General features: G+C 41.6%; 1 protein-coding gene across 1 annotated transcript; it reads right to left on the reverse strand.

The window, feature by feature from the left end:
- Positions 1 to 3,427: 3,427 nt before the first annotated feature.
- On the reverse strand, positions 3,428 to 18,263 carry TADA1 (transcriptional adaptor 1). Its single transcript, XM_006875991.1, has 8 exons — positions 18,188 to 18,263; positions 14,259 to 14,350; positions 13,929 to 13,994; positions 10,198 to 10,295; positions 8,521 to 8,730; positions 6,677 to 6,828; positions 4,330 to 4,492; positions 3,428 to 3,912 (listed from the first exon to the last, which is right to left on the reverse strand). Exons 1-8 carry the CDS (start codon positions 18,259 to 18,261, stop codon positions 3,760 to 3,762), a joined length of 1,008 nt encoding a protein of 335 aa, XP_006876053.1. The 5' UTR covers positions 18,262 to 18,263; the 3' UTR covers positions 3,428 to 3,759.
- Between the last annotated feature and the right edge of the window lie 2,615 nt (positions 18,264 to 20,878).

The raw sequence follows: 20,878 nt of genomic DNA on the forward strand, positions 1-20,878 counted from the left end.
GATTCTCTGGGCAAATTATGGAATGATGCAGAAAGCATCAAGAAAAGATGGAAGGAATACACAGTCACTGTACCAAAAGGAATTGGTTAATGTTCAACCGTTTCAAGAGGTAGCATATGATCAAGAGCCAATAATACTGAAAAAGGAAGTCCAAGGTGTATTGAAGGAATTGGCAAAGAACAAGGCACCAGGAAGTGATGGAATCAAAATTGAAATCTTTCAAGAAACTGAGGTGGCACAGAATGCACTCACTCATCTCTGCCAGGAAATTTGGAAGACCAGTATCTGGCCGACTAATTGGAATAGATCCGTATTTGTGCCCATTCCAAACAGAGGTGACCCAACGGAATGTGGAAATCATTGAACAATCTCTTTGATATCCCATGTAAGTAAAGTTTTACTAAAGGTAATAACAGAAATGGCTACAATCATATATTGACAGAGAACTTCAGAGGTTCAAGCCGGATTCAGAAGAGGCCGTGGAACGAGGGATATCATTGCGGTTGTTCGTTGGAACTTGGCTGAAAGCAGAGAATATCAGAAAGATGTTTACCTGTGCTTTATTGACTATGCAAAGGCTTTTGATTGTGTGGATCATGACAAGCTGTGGACAACATTGCAAAGTATGAGTATTCCGGAACACTTAATTGTGCTCATGAGAAATCTGTACCAGGCCCAAGAGGCAGTTGTTCTAAGAAAGGTGTGCACATAACCACCATAAGCTATAATGTTGGTGTTATTTGCTGTTAAGTGCCATCAAGTTGATTCCGATCCATAGCGACCCTGAATGTGGTTTCCGAGGAGCTGCTTGTGAGCTTGAACTGCCAACCTTGCAGTTACAACGGCTTTGCAGTCTGACGTATTAACCCACAGTGCCACACCAGGACTCTGTTGTTTGCTCTAAAGTGCCATCAAATTGGTTCGGACTCACAGCAACCCTGTTAGGGTTTCCAAGGAGCTGCTGGTGAGTTTGAACCACCAACTTTGTGGTTAGCCGTCCAGTGCATATCCTGCAGCGCCACAGCAAGACTCCACTTGGGTATCCCTAAATTTATTCCCATCATACACTTATGTAGGTTTGTTTTACTACATTACGTAGGAGAAACAATCATTCAATATCCAGAATACTTTCAGATAAATAACCTTTTCAAAAACATGCCAGTTTCATCTTCCCACTGACTATCTTCCTATTCAGACACGTAGACACGTATGACCTTGGGCTTCTGGGTAAGTGAAACCAGAAGACCCTGGAGTCATATCAATCACCTGGTTTAACTGCCTGACTTTTGCTTCAAGCCACTCTAGATTCTGCTGTTTTCCTTTCAACTGTACCATAACACTTCATACTTTCCTTTTAGCTGTTAACCACCTAACTAACCTTATAGGAATCAGAGGTTTCACTTCCCATGCCTCTTCATTCTATAAAGTCCTGTGCTTTCATGAACCTGGAGCCATTGTGGAATCCTGTTCCTGCTGCCAACTGTAAAAATGGTGTGGTGGAGGCTTCTGACCTACAACCTCATGATGCAGAGAGAGAAGCACAATCGGCCCAAAGCTGATTTCTATGAGGTGGAGTTAGTCATGCCTCCGCCCTCCAAACCCTTTACCAATTCCAACACCAACCTTTCCTCTCTGCTGTGTTTGATGCAACAGTCACCCAGAACTCAGCCAATACTCACGATATTGCGGTGCTTATTAGGGAAGTTATAGGTTACAAGTTCTACCATGATCAGAAATGACAGGATATTCTTTGATCAGACTGTCTTCTTCGCAGGTGTATCTACACACACACACACACACAACTCCCTCCCCCTGTCCCCCCCCCATCTTTCTGCCCTTGGGCCATTCAACCCTGAGGCCTCTGTCTTCTTCCTTGCTCAGGCTCTACCAGTAAGTGAGCTCTGGTAGCCTAATAGTTACGAGTTTGGGTGCTAACCTCAGGATCAGCAGTTTGAAACTACCAGCAGAAAGATGAGGATTTTTGCTGCTGTAAAGATTTATAGCCTCGGAAACCCTAGATAGGGTTGTTATGAGTCGCAACTGACTCTACAGACTCCAACTAGTCAGTGCCCAGAGTCACCCACTCCACCAGCAAGCCTCCTGACTGAAGGTGCTATTTTCTCACTCTATCTTCTGCCTGCCTCCTGATACCATTTCTCTGCTGCTGCTTTCTCACCATCTCTCTTGCCATCTCCAAATCTTAACAGCCCTTCATTCTGAGCTTCTTAGCACAGGGATGCCAGGTCCAAGACATGTGCTCCACTACTCCTGGATCTTCTTCCCTGTCCACCCCAGATGGTTCATTTTAAGCCTGACCAATTCCCTTACTTGCATGATTCCATCCCTGTAGGGGTGCCACAAACCATATTTACATTATTGGCAAGCTGTCCAATCCCCTTGGTGGGCCACAAGCATCTCGTTTGCATAGTTACCAGTCATTTGGTGAAAGGTACAAAATCTATAGCTAGAAAGACCATATTAAGCAATTTACTGCACTGCACAGGCTTTATTCAAATTGCAAAAGCAGTTAGTTAAAGCAAAAATTTTGGATTTACCAAATACAGAATATATGACATTGAAGTCCTGCTGATCGTGGGGATTAAGTTATAACAGCTTCTTTTCCTAGGATGTTACAAAAAATGAGCACCAAACCATGCCTCCCCACAGCACTCTCTACTCAGTTGGGTTTGCTCAGTCATCGCAAGGGCTACACAGAACTCAGGCACCAGACTCGCAGTTATGGGATTTATTAGGAAGTTAACGGGTTACAAGTCAGACTCAAGAATGTTCAGGAAACAGTCCTTACAGTCAGTAGTCTCTCCTTGGTGCTTGGTTCCTTGGTCTAGCCTCTGGCCTGGCAATGTTACAAAGCTCTGTAAGGGATGCTGATGAATGCCCACAGTGCACACCACTCCACCATAAACCTCAACTTGAAGGCACCTAACTCTAGCTCCATGGGTGGGCAAACCTAGTTTCTCCAATTAAATGCTACCCTGCAAGCAACCTTCCTGCCCAAAGTCAGTCAGCTTTGCTTTGTGAGTTGGGAAGTGCACTGCTCTGTCTGGTGCTCTGGCCCTGGGTTCTGCTGCTGCTGCTCTGCCACTCCTCTAGTGTTAACAGCTTTCTGTGCCTGGGTCCAAGTTCATGCACAGGGATCTCAAGTTCCAAAGGACTCCAGCCCTGGCTTTTTCTTTGATGGTAGTGAGGTTGCTCCTCCCACTTCTGAGATGGCTCATTCTAAACCCTTGTTAGAGTTGCAAGTTTTTACAACCACAGTTAAGTCTGGGTTAGCAATCAAAATGGAGTATCAACCTATGAGCATCTTCTCCCACATTTTCTTACCCAGATCCATCAGGAAAAAGTTGTTTGAAGGTTACCAGGCCTAAGGGTAGAAGAGTCATATGAAGCAACCCACTGCACTGCAGAGGTCATCTACCTTACCAGCAGACCATAAAATACAAGGCCCCAGATGCCTAAAGGTGTCGAGAACTCAGTTCTTGTTCCCATAACAGAAGTGATATAAATCATACCCCCACACACACACCAACACACATAGGTAGGGGTCATTATCAGATGCAGGTTTATGTTAATGGCTTCATAGTAGCAACACAAAATATACTCAAAATGTACACATTTCCATAGGAAAGGTTATATATACACTTTACACTTCAGCCTAGAAATGTGGACCCAAAAAACATTCAATTCTCAGTAACCAATAATTTATCAATTCACAGAGGATCCCACACCCCCAATCTTAATTCAGCAGAGCAACAGGCCTTCCTTGGCTGCCAGGCGCTGGCGGTGAACTTTGTCTTGCTGCAGCTCCTCATGATTTGGATGCCAAAGTTTCATGATGATCCTTTCAATGTTGAGGGCATACACAGTATGTGTAGGGATTATTTCCCTGTGTACCTGTGATTTTAAAAATGAGCATGGCTCTAGTTATATTTTAGTACACTGAGTTTTCAACATATAAAATACAACAAAGCACTCACATAACAGAACCGAATAAACCCCAAATCAGACAAGCAAAAAAGGATCTGATAAAGTTCTGAAATAGGAACAGTGGGGTCAAGAATATTTTTTCTTTCTTTCTTTCTTTTATGGGGATGGGGAGGATGAACAGGTTGGGGAGAGTGAATAAGGAAGGACTCATGGGCCTTTTTTCAGGGTATGAAAAAGAGGTTACTATTAATGGCTTTAATAACAATAAAAACTGAAGGGAAAAAAAGCCAAGAAGTGAAAAACGCTAGTGAACATCTTTGCAGACGTCACGAGTACTTTAACCTCTGCATAAATCTAGGTCAACTTTAAGAAGCTCAGAATTACCTGCAGAGCTTCAAAGAGGTCGTACATGTTCACCGGAGGCAAGGACGCAGGCAGTGTGTCCCCCGAGCAGGCCAATAGGAGTGCAGCCTGCTGCTCAGCACCGTCGGGTGGGGGATGAGAAGCTGGGTTCTGACCAGCACACGGGGCAGAAAAAGCTGGAGGGCTGTATTTAAAAAAAAATTTAAAAAAATCAGAACTCTTCCTATAGAGGTAGCAGAACAAATGGAATGGGGTGCTTCAACAAGTTTGTGGAAAAACTCCATTCTCTTTTAATTCCATTTTTCCACAAACTTTTTGAACCCTTCTCATTTTAAAACTATAAAATACAGTAAGAATCCTATCTGTTTTTAAACTACTTTAATTATGAAATGCAGTCCATCTGTCACATGTTACATAATCCAAACCAAACCCACTGGCCGGTTTTTCAATTCACTCCCAAGAAGAGTGGAACTGTCCCATAGGGTTCCCAAGGCTGTGTATCTTTACAAAAGTAGACTTACACATCTATTTCCTGAGGCTGGTTGGTGGGTTGAACCATGGACCTTCTTGGTTAGCAGCTCTGTGCTTACCCACTGCACCACTAGGGCTCTTAAGCTCAGGCTACTAAATCAAAACTGCATCCTGTCCTTAAAGAGCTTCAAGTTGAAAACACAACAAATGCTCACTGCTGGTTGTTGTTAAGTGCCATTAAGTTGGTTCTGACTCAGAGCAACAATGTATAAGCTTTCCTAGGAGCTGCTGGTGCATCTGAACTGCCAACCTTGGAGTTAGCAGTCCAGTGCTTATCCTACAGTGCCATAGCAGGACTCGTGACTGTCATTTGGAATGTGAAATTTAAAACAACTGACTGGAGAGGAAAGTAAATGGTCAGAGAGGAAAAGTACATGATGATCTGGAGATAACAGAATGCAAAATCGAGAGCAAGAAAAAAAAAAGCAGCATAAAAGAAGCAACAAGTAAAAACAGACAACGGAAAAAACTAATCCAGATCTTGCTAATTTTCTCAAAATAGAACCCAGATATAACACAAGCTGGGAAGTCAGGCGAGTTTTTCATCATAAGCAATAGGAGACAACCTATACAATTTGAGGAATATACATCAAAAGCAAGTGAAGAAATAATTAGAAGGGAAGCAACAGTGGACCATAGATGTTGGTTTGAGGGATCAGACAAGACCAACCCTGTTAGAGAAGCAGCCCTGCCAGGGAGCATCCGGCAGGGGAGCCCTGGCAGGGCAGAGACACTGCTCCCAAGAGTCACCCGTTACAAGGAACCACCTGCATTTGTGTTTTCCTAGACAACAGAATGACTTACAAAAGAAATGACAGAATGCCACACAGGTAACAGGTGCTTGAATAGGATTTAGACAATAAATCTTTCCATATGGCAATCTAAATAGTGAACTCAATTTAAAAATGATGCTCTTCAAATCAGGCCCCAGTGCCAGTCGATGTTCTCAGAGCCACAAACCAGGCACCTGGGCAGCAGTGCAGCCCACGTGGTATCAACACTCTGCTTGGTCTAAGCTTCACTCAGTTTACCCCTACTTCCTTTTCCAGCACAGTTCCTGCCTTTTCCCACCCTGCTGTTGCCTCACCACTTGTCAAACCTCCCAATCGCCCTGTCACATCGTTACCCATTTTCTCCCTAACTAGCCAGATACACAGAGCCACACATGCAGACAAATTCATTTTATTAACCATGAGGGAAAGTATTATTTTTGCTTTCCCAAAGGCTCAATATTCAGGATAAACCTTTCTTTGCTGTTGTTTTGGAGGGTTCAAAATACACAACATATAGATGAAGCCCATCTAGGTCTTCTCATAAAAGGGAGAACTCCCAGCACAGAGAGCACAGTGCCGAGACCAGATTTGCAAAGCAGGCAGCCAAGAGTAATCAGATGACACCTAGCATAAGCCACAATCTTGAGCTACAACTGCAAGAGCCAGAGGAGAGCGTGAAGGAACACCTAGCTCTCCTCTAACCATCCAGAAACCTGAGCTGGGCCCAACAATCACAGGCCATGCTTCTGAGTGGGAGCAGCCCCACTACTACTACCAGGTGGGTGCTGCCCGTGGAGCTGGCAGGAAGTCACTCCATCCCACCTCAGGAAGTGTGGGGTACTCACTCACAGTAACTCAGATGAAGCAGCCAAACTCTGGACCTCACTCGTGACAAAAAGAACACCCAAATCATACATGTAAGGGCAGAAGTTAAGAAAATAAAGTTGTTCTGCTGTCAAAGGTACTCACAGAAACACAATGAGCAATGATTTAATAGTGATCTTTCACCTAAGTACTATAACCAACTAGCAAACGATGGAAGCAAAACCACAAACTTCAATTACCTTTCTATTAAATTGTTGTAAGCTATTACACTATTCTTGAGGTACGGCTGTGGAGTCACATTGCTACCAAAGGCATATTTAAAATGACCGTCTCGTAACCGATAAGCCTTCCTTCTTGACACAACTGATGTCAGGATATCCTTAAGGTGATTCTGTAAAAGAAGCAAGAAAATTAGCATCAACTTCTATGTAAAAGCAAAAGTATCCCTGAGGTCATCTTTAAAGCTTAAACCAATAATACCCTCTAAGTCTTAAGACCAAACAGTTTAGTTTCATTGTAAAGAATGTCTGCCTTGAGCATTATGTGCTCTTAAGAACTATCTATATGGGATCAGAGTGACAACATCAGCTCAAAAGATTACACAAGGGGAAGGCAGAGTCCCTACTGAATAGTTTTCATCTTGTCTAGACAGGTCTGGTGAAAGGAGATGGGGATAAGATTCTTAGGATTCAATAGTGAGTAATTGTTATCATGACTAATTGTGACTGTCACAACTATAAAGGTAGAAGTTTTGTAACAAAAAGTGGGGAGTAGTTAATCTTACATTCAAGGAACCAAGGATGAGAACATGGAGAGACAAAGCAGCTGAGGACTCTAGCCTCATGGAAAGAGAAAGGCTGTGTGCTGGCAGCCAGGAGACAGACCTGCAGAAAGTGCCCTTTGGTTGTTTAAATGATAATATATTCCTAAGTGTTTCTGTATACATTCCCCCCAACCCACCCGCAAAAAAAAAAACCCCAGGGGGAATATAAGCAAATACTGTTAAATGATGATGCATGGAGGGGATTGAAATCATGGCAATGAAACGATGAATGTAAAACCGATGTTCTCCCATAGCACTCAATTCACAATAAAAACTTAAAAAAAAAAGATTACACAAGAAACTAACCTCAGGGGGCAGTGAGTTTGTTTTGAGGGCTACAACTCAGAAAAGGAGGGTGAAGATGGTTGCGCAACTTGAAAAACGAAATCAATGTTGTTGAATTGGTGTATGTTTTGGTATGTATATTCTCAACAGAATAATAACAGACAATGGATATATAAGAAATAAGTACAAAACAAAAAAAACAACCAACAACAACAAAAAAAATCAGTATTTCCTTTTCCTCCCCCTTTCTGAGAGGTGGCTGGAGAAGCCTATGGAAACAGGGAGGCAGGACACTCATAGGCGGTCATTAGTAAGAGGGCAGCCAGGGCTGAGCAGAGGGTTTCAATGGTTCCCAGAAGACCATCATACACAGGACAGTATTTTTCCATTTATAATGGGTTTCCACACACAGAATTCATGTAATACTTACATCCTCCATGATTCAGCTAGTACCAGCTTTTAGGTACAGATGAGGAAAAGGAGGTAGAGGGAATTGAAAGGACTCACCCAAGGTCACCTGACAGTATCTGCATACTATCCGCCCCACTATGCTTGTCAATTAAGTGAATAAAATGAATGAATAGTGTGCTGAGACAAGAGTCCAACTGTTCAAAGACCAAATCGAATGCTCCGCCAGTGCTATACAGCCCAGCAAACACAAGAAACTTTAATCTATACAATTCTCACTCTCATTTTTTTCCCTTAAAGATGGTTGCCTTGCTGACAAATTAAACATGAAACCTAGCACCAGAGTTAAGCCATAAGGAACTATCTGGAAAGTTCAGTCCGTTCACCAGAGGCAATTGTCGTGGATCGTGATTTATTTCTCCCTCTGAAAAGAAAGAACTCTAACGATGGCAATTTCATGAGATCAGAGTGACACCTGGGGTTTTTTCCTTGCAATCATCCACTTTAAATAAGCACAAGCTCATGACATTCACTTTGTAAAAGCATTTCTGCCAGCAGCACACTAACTTCCACTGCGTAGACGACAGCTGAGACAGCCTCCTCCGTGACGTTGTCAAGCCCATGCTCATAGGCCGTCACTATCATTCTCCCTTCCAGCTGCCCGCGAGTAGGAAGCGTCATCGTGTGGGAACAGAGCTTCAGGTCATCATCATCTTGGGGATCCTTTGCCACAAACTGCTGGGCTCCTGAGAGGGGATTTTGAGGCTGAAACCTATGCTAGAGGTTAAAAAAAAAAAAAAAAAAGAGCCCAAATTATTCATGACTGTGCCCAGTAATAAAACACACACAAAAGTAACCCAACATTGGATCTGATATCCTCGTTAAGGCCAAAACTATTTACCATGTGGCAAAAGTAACACACACAAATAATCACAAATTAACATAATTATATGGTAATGATGAAGGCATGAATCAAGGGGAAATAATGGTACTGTGTACAGTAGTTTATTCTAGTCAGTTAATATCTTAGTGATCATAGATTATGTGATAAAAATAATAATTATGGAGAAGATTTAACCCAGTAAATTCCGAAAGCACAGCTTCAGTTATGTAATAAAAAACCTAACCAAACAACATAACTGATCAGTAACAAATATTCCAAGAAAATGTTAGGTCACTACCCAACTCTGTTGTTAGTGCTGTAAAGTCAGTTCTAACTCATAACGACCCTATATAGGATTTCTGAGGAGCAGCTAGTAGATTTGAACCTCCAACTTTATGATTCGTGATCCAGTGCTGATCATACAGCACCAGGTATTACTTTCTACTTAGAATTCTTGACACAGAACCCATCTAAGATTAATTTATTTTTTCTAAAAATTTTTTCACTCATAAAACTTCAGCCTTCCGTTGAGATTCTGATATTACATTTGTATTCCCCATCAACAACAGGATATATGCTAGAGCTAGCTTTTGCTTAAATCAAACATACAAGATTTTATAGCGAAAACTACTTGCTCTGTTGGAAGACTGTATTATAAAAACAGGCTGCTGTTTTTCCATTTTCCAAGTATCAAGCTGTGTTTTATATTGAACATGCCTGTTTAAACCAAGTAAGTCTCTAAAGACAGTGATGCCATCCAAGTGCTTTATTATTACTGACTGAACGAGCAAGGGTGAAAGCAAACAAACGTCTGCTGACGTTAACCAATAAAGCTATCAATAATTCAAGCAAACCTCTAAAAGGGATGCTTTTGAGATTCTTCTCCCTAGATATAAACTGAAAAAGCAAGTTACTCTAAAACATTTACAAATTTTATGGCCAAATGTCCTCATGGCATCTCTGCACTTCCCCTGAAGTTCAATCCCACCTAGGGATTTGTGGGGTCCTGCCAGAGGCCCTGAGACCTTTGGAACAGTCATTCAATCTGATAAACATTTCCCTTTCATGAAAAACAGGTCAGAGAAGGCTTCGGAGTCACTGGCCTCTCATTAGATGTTAATGGTAGCATGTTAGTACTAAGGCATAACAAATTAGAATTACAAAAATGCAAACAGTTGGAACTCATAACCTTTGACGCCTTCACCAACTTCAATTATAATAACCCCACTTCAATTATAATAACCCTTCTTCTCCCAAAACCATACCCTTTAAAACTGTACTAGAATATTTCTCTAAAAATGAAAGTGAGTTATGCCACACTAAAATCAGTTATTACTAAGATCTACTGGAGAAAAACCTACATCAAATTTCTGACGAACTGAAGAAAGCTTTTTCTTTCCCTTGGGTTTTCCAGGTTTGGCTGCAGAACCCCCAGTCCAGGATAAAGATCCAGCACCCTCTGTGACATAGAAAAATAATCACCATAAATTAAATTATAATGTTTAAATTCAAATCCTCTACTTTTTTCTCTTAAAAAAAACAAAAAAACAAAAAAAACATATATTCACATATTCTATCAGGTTTTTTTTTTTTTCCAGCTGCAACTAAAACTATTTTTTAAAGAAAACAAACGTATCTTTTTCCTTTATATGTTTGCTATTAAAGTTTTTTGCGTTTTTGGCTTGGACACCCATCACCCAGTAAGACAGATTGTCTAGTTTAAGATGGTGAATTGAGCACATGTGTTTTTCTCCTCTCCCAAGATCGTACTAAAAATAAGTTGTTGTTGTTGTCAAGTGCCATCAAGTCAGTTCCGACTCAAAGTGACCCTGTATAGGGTTTCCAAGGAGCGGATGGTGAGCTTGAGCTGCCAACCTTGAGGTTCAAACCAACTTTGCAGTCCTGCGCATTAGCCCACAGCACCACACACATACGAAAAAGAGATGAGATGAAAATGAGTGAGAGACAAGATGACATATGAACAAATGTCTCGGAGGCATTAAAAGGATACTGACTTACAATACAAACCTCTTTTCTCACCCCATGAACTGGTTACATAAATTGTTGGGCTCAGTACAAAACGAAAATATGAGGCAATAGCAGAGCACTGGAAACCAAGTGTTGCATGCCCATGAAGCCAACCCTGCTCGCTCCAATGCAGACTATGACATGAAGCCCCTTATATATTATACAGGTGGGAGGGGGAAGGAGTGGATGACTCTTGTCTACTTCAACAGAATAAAATTTCTAGGAGGAACTAAGGTAGCTGTTGCAGATGTTGGCACCTCAAAGCAAAGTTCTTTGCATGCTAGCATTCGGAGGTCCCTCAGTTTAATTGGCTTTCTGTTAGCAAAGTCTCCAGGCAACTTTTTTATGCTTCATTGTTACTATGAGGAGGACAGTAATGCATCATTAGACATTTGAGAATAAGAAAGACCAAGATAAACAAAAAATAGAAGTTCTAGAAAAAAGAGAATTCAGGGAATGGACTAGAAGAGGACTTCAAAAGACTTCTAACTGGCATCCTTGGAGAGATTTGTGATGTGCATCGTATCCATAAAACAAGGTGATGCTATAAAAATGGAATTAAAGAATGCACTGAGTGGAAAGACTAAGAGATATGAGTTGAGGAAATCTCATAGAGCACAGAGCAATAATACAAAAAACAGAAACTGTCTAATGCCAGTAAATCCAGAAACAGCTAAGCACAGAATGAGGCGCTATGATGGTTCCACCAGAAAAACAACAAAAGCAGTTGTTTCTGGGGACAAGTATAGGTGGGAAGAAGCTGAAGCTTACATGATAAGACCATCTGTACTATTGATTTTTTTAAAATTATGATTTAATAAATGTATTAAACAGTACTTTTTTAAAGACAGAAAAACATCCATAATCCTAGCAAAACATTATTACAATATTGATGTCTTGGGAAAGACAAAAGTTTTGAGACAAAAGTTTTGAAAGAGTTTCTCATTTTGGACTATTCAGACATGACCAATAAAGTAAAACCAGACCAGATTTTTTTTTTAATTTGGGAAATCCAGAAAATTAATCTGAGTGGGAAAAACATGGGCTGAAGTCCTGGAATGGAAAACTCACAAGTATGGAGAGCCCTTTCAGGAACTTGATGCATGACAATGGATTATTGCTAGGATGGGAGTGAGAGACCCAAATTCAAAGTGGTGAGGCCGGCTGCCATCTTTGAGCCAAATGCTGCTGTTTACAACTCAGCCTGTCAAGAAATTTGACTGCTATGCCAGGCCCACAGTGCCCTCATTTTTGAAGAGGGAGATTAAGGTACTATCAGGACTTCAACCTGTAATTTTCCCCCTTTATAGTCAGCATTCCAGTGTACCCACCACATTTTAAAAATTCATGTCTGTTCAGGTGTTACTTTGGGCCACGGCCGAACCAGGTTAAATTGGTTTGAAGCTCTGCTTTGAAGAAAAATTCTAAGTTCCTCAGTTAAAAAGAACTTTAGATGTTTTTGGCACACCAGATCTCACTTGATAACATCATCAGCCAATCTTAGATGATAAATTCCAAAGAAAACCATTCTCATAAATGAAGCTGACAGTTTGGTGACAAAAAGAGAAAGCAGACTGAACATGCAGTTGTTGTGAAGTGCCGTCGAGTCAGTTCCGACCCATAGCAATCCTGTATAGGATTTCTGAGGTTAGGCTGGTGAGCTTGAATCGCTGACCTTGTAGTTCAAATCAACTTTGCAGTCCAGTGCATTAACCCACACCACCACACCAGGATACGGCAAAAACAAGCCATCAAAACCAGAGTCTGGGGAGTCACTGTCATGTGTGTGAGGGAGCGAAGCCTGGTAAGAACTAATCCTGACAAGGAGGACTTTACGGACTTTGGATTGCTGTTTGGATCCTAACACTTTACTTACTAGCTGGGTAGGGCCCCAGGCAAATTTTTATTTCCTTTGGAGTTAATCCCCTAAAGTATATTTTTTAAAAAAGCACTCTTCAAGGTGCTTCAAATTAAAGACAAGTGTCTTAGCACATTACAGATGATTTAATGTTATTAAAATCATCTTCCTTACTGTGCTTAAAAAAATGGAAAATAATTCACCCACATTATTATATTTTACTTTTAATACAAAGCAATTCTTTATTGCTAGCAAACATTAATTTCAGTTTGAGGAGATATGTTTTGGATATTGACAGAAAAATTATTTCTCAAATTCTCAATGGGATATTTCTTCACATATTTCTAAATAACCAGCAACCAATATTCAAGAATATCAAAGGTTTCTATTTAGCTAGAATCAGTCTTACTTAGACTTACTAATACCACTTCATATTTGTTTGGCATTTTTTGACTTTTCAAAGCACTTTCTACATGTTCTTTCATAACCCTGTTAAGGGTGGGTGTTGATGGTGGTGGTATGCCATGGAGTCGGTTCTGACTCATAGTGACCCTGTAATAGGATTTCCAAGGCTATAAATCTTTATGGGAGCAGAAAGCCTCATCTTTTTCCCACAGAACCGCTGGTAGTTTCGAACTGCTGACTTTGAGGGTAGCAGACCAACCATAACCACTACGCTACCAGAGGTTCTTGGGTGGGTGTTACTGTTCCTGTTTTACAAATGTGAAAACGAAGACCCTTCCCTCCCGTATCCACAAGTAGTTAACTGCATTATCTAAGCTACTTGTTAAATCTACACCTGAACTTCGTTCATTCAACTAGTTTTCCATTTGATTACTAATCTTTTGGGTTTGTGGTACTTCAGGATATACTTGGGGAAAAAATTCACTGCCATCATGAGGGATCCTATATAAGGTTTCCAAGACTGTAATTTTTTAACAAAACGGACAGCCTCATCTTTGTCCATGAGTGGCTGGAGGGTTTGAACCAGTGAACTTGCAGTTAGCTGTCCAATGCCTATCCAGTGTCACCATGATTTCTTAAAAGACATTGTACCTTTTTAATAATAACCTTTCTCTGCTAAGTAGTTCAAAGAACATTTCATTGGCAAGCAATTGACATATATTATCTGTTAAAGGAAGCAAAGGACCCACTATCCCAGTTTTGCCAACTGACATACACACTGGAAGCATTTTCACTGCTTACCTGGTGTAGAAACCAAAATCTGACAACGCGTGAGAATAGCCAGGAGAAAATCATTGTGGGAATGAACTGAAAAAGGGGAGATTATCACATATCAAATACAAAACATTTACAACATAAGGAGACCATTATTTTAGTCTTGCTTGTAAGGGTTTGGATGTCCCTTACTCTGACATTCTTTACTCTTAGTTTAAAATAGTCTCAATACTAAGGAGACCTCATAACAACCACTAGAGCCCAAAATTAATTTTTTTTAAAGTAAAAATACTTCAACTTCTTGCAAATTTGGGGAAACTTCAGAAGAGTAAAATAACTCCCAGATAATTACTTTACCATTATCCTGTGTGAGAAGTCTATGAGCTTCAAGGTCAAATTCTTCTTTGCTGATCTTCTGTTTGAACCACAACTTTAAGTTGGCCCAGTATCTGCAGAGGGAGAAACACTATTAAGAACCACAGGTTTTACTTTTTCTTCAAGTTCACCTTACCAGCTCAAACTTCTAAGGAAAGAAATTTCACATTTCCCCTATACTATAACTTCTTATTTTTTTAACTTTTTATTGTGAATTCTGTGGAGGTTTACAGACAAGATCATCAACGTTACATTCAGCGAATCATATGCTTTGTTTCGTCTCAATGATTGCAATCCCCTCCATTAACAGCAGTTATCCTGTTTCCTCCCTGTGATTCCTATTTGCATTCCACCCACCTTCCCATCCCTTTTCAATTTTGTCCTTAGGAAAATGTTGCCGTTTTGAATTTAAAAAAAATTTTTTAAAAGCTTTTATTGTGCTTTGAGTGATAGTTTACCAGGAAGAACATCAGTTTTGCACTCATCCTATCATATTTCGTATCACTGCAATGATTACAATCCCTCCCATGCATTATCATTCAACAATATTTGCTTCTATTCCTTCTGTTGTTGTGTGTACACAAAAACACTCAGGAACATATAATCATTTAAACAACCCAAGGGCACATTCTGTAAGCCTGCCTCCTGGCCGCCAGCACACAGCCTTTCTCTTTCGATGAGCCTTTGTTGTTGTTGTTGTGATGTGCCGTGGAGTCGGTTCCGACTCATAGCAACCCTACACAGGGTTTCCGAGGCTGTAAATCTTTACGGGAGCAGACCGCCTAATCTTTCTCCCGCGGAACTGCTGGTAGTTTCGAACTGCTGACCTTGCGGCTCGCAGCCCGATTCATAACCACTACGCTACCGATGAGCCTAGACCATAACTTTTATCTCTTTGCTATATCGAGTTGATTCCAACTCATGAGGACCCCATGTGTATCAAAATAGAATTGTGCCCCACAGAGTTCTCAACCAACAGTTTGATATTTCAGAAGTAGATCTCCATTCTTCTAAGGCACCTCTGAGTGGACTTCAACCTTTCAGTTAGCAGTCAAGAGTATAACCACTTGGGACTCTTACCCTAGACCTTAGGATATTAGAATACCAGGATAAAAACCAGAAAGGAAAGTCGCCCATGATAGAGAAATGACAGGCAACCACATAGGACTCACGGTTAAATGAGTCAGAATCACAGCTGTACACTGCTCTCCTCACTGTTGCCTTTGTAAAAGATCGACTCTCCAAAATCCTATGTTTAAGATTTACATTTTAAAATGTGAGGTGGGCATGGTAAGTAATACTGATACGGATGATGTCTTTTTCCTTAAAATGAACTCAAATTTTAATCTAAATTGCTGAAGTAATGGCTTTCTAAACGCCTTACCACAAAGAAAACACTCCTGGATATGAATGAGCAGCTTAATTTTTAAAGTAAAGCCAACCACTAGTAGTAAACATGACTAGTTATCTGGTGGTGGTGGTGGTGGTGGTGGTTATGTGCCGTGGAGTCAGTTCCGACTCACAGTGACCGTCTGTACAGGGTTTCCAAGGCTGTAAATCTTTACAGGAGCAGAACATCTCATCTTTCTCCGGTGGAATAGCTGGTAGTTTTGAATTGCTGATCTTGAGGGTTAGCAGCTGGATTTGTAAACCACTAAGCTACCAGAGCTCCTTAGTTATTGGGGGGGGGGGGGGGAATGCAATCATTTATACTTTAACATTAGAAAAAAGAATGACATGATTTTTCACATATGCACACCCCCACCTCCATGGGTGGTGGGGGCTTAAGTTGTTCCTTATTTATGGGACAGGATTCACTTACTCAATAAAAACCCAAACCAAACCCACTGCCAGCAAGTTGATTCTGACCCATAGTGCCCCTACAGAACAGAGCAGACTGTCTCACAGGGTTTCCAAGGCTGTCATTTACATGGAAACAGACGGCTACATCTTTCTCCCATGGGGCACTGCTGGATTTGGACTGCCAACCTTACATGAGCAGCCCAACACTTAACCTGCTGTGCCAACAGGCCTCCTTAGTTACTTAGTGGTTATGTGCTGTGGAGTCAGTTCCGACTCATAACGATCCCATAGGGTTTCCGAGGCTGTCAATCTTTACGGGAGCAGAAAGCCTCATCTTTCTCCAGCAGAACAGCTGGTAGTTTCAAACTGCTGACCGTGAGGTTGGCAACCAACTCGTACCCACTAAACTACCAGAGTTACTTAGTCGATCACTTTCAATTCAAGTTCATCTTCTAAGGTTCATGTGAGTTGACAGACAAAAAAAAAAAAAAAAAGATTTCTGAGATGGTCTATTTATTATCCATATCTCTGTTTGTGGCGCTATGGGTTAATGCGCCAGACTGCAAAGCCGTTTGAATTGCAAGGTCGGCGGTTCAGGCTCACCAGATGCTCCTAGGAAACCCTATACAGGGTCCGCTATGGGTCAGAATCAACTCGACAGCACTTAACAACAACAAATTATCTACTAATAAGAAATAACAATATATTTACATTTATTATAAAAGAACTAAAATACCGCTGTCCATCCACAGCATCCCTAAGGAGCTCTGATAGTGTAGTAATTACGATGCTAACCTCAAGGTCAGTAATTGGAAACTACCAGCTGTTCCGCAGGAGAAAGATGAGGCTTTCTGCTCCTGTGAAGATTTGCAGCCTCGGAAACTCTGTGCAGGGTCACTATGAGTTGGAACCAACTCCACGTACTTAACAACAACATCCACGGCATCCCTAGGTAGTGCAAATGTTTATGCGTTCATCTAGTTCAAGTCACCCAGAGGCACCCTGGAAGAAAGGCCTGGTGGTTGACTGAAAAATCAGCCACTGAAAACCCTGTGGTGTAGTTTGACATGGGCTCACCATGTCATAAGAGCAACTTCTTTGAATACCCACACAGAGCTGCTCCTGTATATATTGGAGCTTCAGGTCTGCATATATATGTGTAACTGGCTATATATGTCTGTTGTTGTTAGGTGCCATCCAGTTTGTTCTGACTCATAACGACCTTTTGTAGCACAGACCGAAGCAGTGCCTGATCCTGGCCCATCCTCACAAGTGTTGCAATGTTTGAGTGTATTGTGGCGTCACCGTGTCAGTCGATCCCGTTAAAGATTTTCCCCTTTTTCTATGGCCCTCTACCAAGCATACTGTCCTTCTGCAGGGGCTGGTCCCTCCTGATAACATGTCGAACACACGTGGAAGTCTCGCCAACCTTGCTTCTAAGGAGCATTACGGCTGTTTCGCCAACACAGACTCGCTCATTCTTCGAGCAAGTCCATCGTACTTTCAATATTCTTCCACTGCACGATAACTCAAACGCATCAATTCTTCTCTGGTCTTCCTAATTCATTGCCAAGTTTCACAGGCATAAAAAAATGAATGAAACTATCATGGCTTGGGTCAGGTGCACCTCAATCCACCCAGCAAACGGTGCCTAGCATATCACATTGAACTCCATGAATATACTCACTTTGCAATTTACCCGATCTGTGGGAATTTCTTTCTCGTCTTTCAAAGCCTATTTCAACCAATCCGCCTCCAGGAAGCCCTCCTGTGTCACTGGGACCCGGCTGGCCTCGCGCGTCCCGCAACCTGGCGCCAGGCCTGCATCCGCTCAACAAGCCTTCTGGCGTGAAGTGCGTTTCTCCCGCCCCACCTAGGGCAGCGAGCCTCCACCGAAAGCGCCCGCCGGGGTCTATAAGGGCACTAGAAAGGCTGGACCCCTTAGACCGGATGAGTTCGGATTGCCTACCCGACCCCGGCTCCAGAAACCTGGCGGCCTCGCTGCTCAGGCCTCGGGGCGCAGGGGAATGTCTCGGCGCGGGTCGGCCGCCCGAGCCAGAAAAGGACCCTAGGCGGAGATCCGGGGGCCGCGCCCAAGCAGCTCTTACTGTTTTACGTTGTCTCCCAGGGCCTCGCTCAAGTTCTTCTTAGCCGCTTCCAGTTCGCTCACAAAGGTCGCCATTGCTCCGCCCGTCTTAGCCCGACCGCAGGACGCCAGGCCACTGGGACCAACAACCAAAAAACCAACTCGGCACAAGGTCTGGGCTCTAGAAGCCAAGTCCGCTCCCGTCCGCCCCGCCCCAAATCGCTCCGAAGATGTTTGTTTGGTTTTCGGCTCCGCCCGCCTTTCTGTAAAGAAAGTGTCGAGCCAAACGCCGCGTTTTCTCTGATCTCCTCCTCCCGCCCCTTGAGTCACGTGATCCGCTTATCCCGGTTCCCCGTGCCCAACCTAGACCCATTTACCCTACTCAGCCTGGTGTTTGGCTCAGGCTGGGGCCTCCCTCACCTTTTCGGTCGTATATCATATTGGAAAATTTTAGAATTGTATCTGTTGTCCTACCTAAATGAACACCTTTCCCCTTCAACTTATAAATTAAATAACCCCTTACTTTATAATAGATTCTGACTCATGAAGACACCAGGTATTACAGAGTAGAACTGCTCCGTAGGGTTTTCTTAGCGGCAGCACATTGCCAGGCCTTTCTTCTGTGGAGCCTCTGTAGAGCTTCCTTTAGCAGAGGATCAAAAACCAGTTTAGTCACCCATACTCCTTCATAAAATAAATACAGTACCAATATTACTCCCTTTCCTTGGGTTTAAATTCCCACACCAGACCAAGGCAATCTTACTTTTGCTGTCTCAATTAAATAATCATATAATTGCTTAATCTTACTGCTTTTCTGCCTCTACCAACTAAAATATAAATTCCATAAGGACAAGGATTTGCATTTGTATACTCAGTTCCTAAAGCAATGCCTGGCACATGGTGGGCACTCAATAAATATTAGTTATGTGAATTAATTATGAAAATTTTGGAAAATACACAAAAGTAAGATGAAAGAAACAGTGTCTTATGCCCCATACAAATACAGCTAACTGAGAGATATCCCCACACTAATAAAATACAATTATTTTTTCTATGTTCAATTGTGTGTCTTTTTTTTTCTTTTTAATATAAAGGGGCTTCAAAAATGAAGTTTTTTCATAAACTTTTTGATGCCCCCTTGCATATTAATATAAGCATTTCCCTATGCTATTGCATTATCTTGGTCCCCAGGTGACTCAAACAATTTGCACTTGAATACTAATCCTGGTGTGGCATTGTGAGATAATGCACTACATCAAAAGGTCGGTATGAACCGCAAGGTGGGCTATTCAGACTCACCAGCCGCTCCTTGGAAACCCTATAGAGGGTCTGTATAAGTCCAAACCGACTTGATGGCACTTAACATCAACTAACCTGACGCTTAGCAGCTCAAAGATGCTCAGCAAGGGTATTGTGGAAGAAAGGCCTAGTAATCTGCTTTCCTTAAGATTCTCACCAAGAAAGCCCTATGGAGCAGTTATACTCTGTAATAAATGGTGTCACCACAAATTGGAATCTACACCAACAAATTTGGTTTTGGGTTTTATTACATTATCTTTATAATCCTAAATTTAATAGCAACATATTAAATACCCCACAAAAAGAATCTATACAACAGTAACTTGCTTTTCAATTGTTAAACTGAATATTGTTTCATTTCAGTTCCCTATTAATACTATAATGATTTTTATGTGTAATGCTTTTTTCACATTGTAGTGGGTTATATTAAAAAGCAAAGTTGTTGTAGAATGTATTCCCATTCATGGTGGTCCCATGTGCTGGAGAGTAAACTTGTTCTCCATAGGATTATCAAACATTTGATCTTTTGGAAACAGATTGCGTGGCTAGGTTTTCTTCCAAGGGACCTCTTTTTGTTTTGTTGTTGTTGTAAGTGCCTATAAGTCAGTTCAGACTCATAGCGACCCTGCCCAGGGTTTCCAAGGCTGTAAAGCTTTACGGGAGCAGAAAGCCTCATCATTCTCCTGTAGAACGTCTGGTAGTTTTGAACTGCTGACCCTTAGGTTAGTAGAACAACTCGTAACCACTATACTACCAGAGGTCCTGATAGATAACTTCAAACCACCAACATTTTGTTTAGTAGTTGATTGCTTAACCAATTATACCTTTCAATGACTACTGGTGGATTGAATAGTCAGTCACTTCCCAAAGATATATCAAAAAATGCTAACTCCTGAAACCTATGAATGTGAACTTATTTAGAAACAGGGTCTTTGTAGATGTCATTAAGGAGCACAAAATGAGATCACCTTGTATTACCTTGTTGTTGTTGCTGCTGTTAAGTGCCATCAAGTCAATTTTGACTCATGGTGACCCTGTATAGGGTTTCCAAGGAGCAATTGATGGGTTTGAATTGCTAATCTTGCAGTTAGCAGTCCAATGCTTATCCTACAGCATCACACCAGGATTCTTTGTACTACCTGGTGACCCTAAATCCAATGACAGGAGTGAGGCGGTAGACAATACACAGACAGAAGAGGTGGACATACAGAGAAGACACAGGGCAGAAGACCCTGCAAAAACAGGTTTTGAGACTTATGGGTGTCTACCTCTATTTTTTTCAACTGAGCTCGAACCATATGTGAACCTATTAAGAAGTCAATTCAATATAGGACATAGATGTGTAGGTGTATAGAAGTCAATTCAACATAGGACGTAGAAGTGTAGGTGTATCTCCTACAAACTGTCCATAGTT

Source organism: Chrysochloris asiatica, unplaced genomic scaffold, assembly GCF_000296735.1.
Source record: "Chrysochloris asiatica unplaced genomic scaffold, ChrAsi1.0 scaffold00349, whole genome shotgun sequence".
NCBI classification, from domain to species: Eukaryota; Metazoa; Chordata; class Mammalia; order Afrosoricida; family Chrysochloridae; genus Chrysochloris; species Chrysochloris asiatica.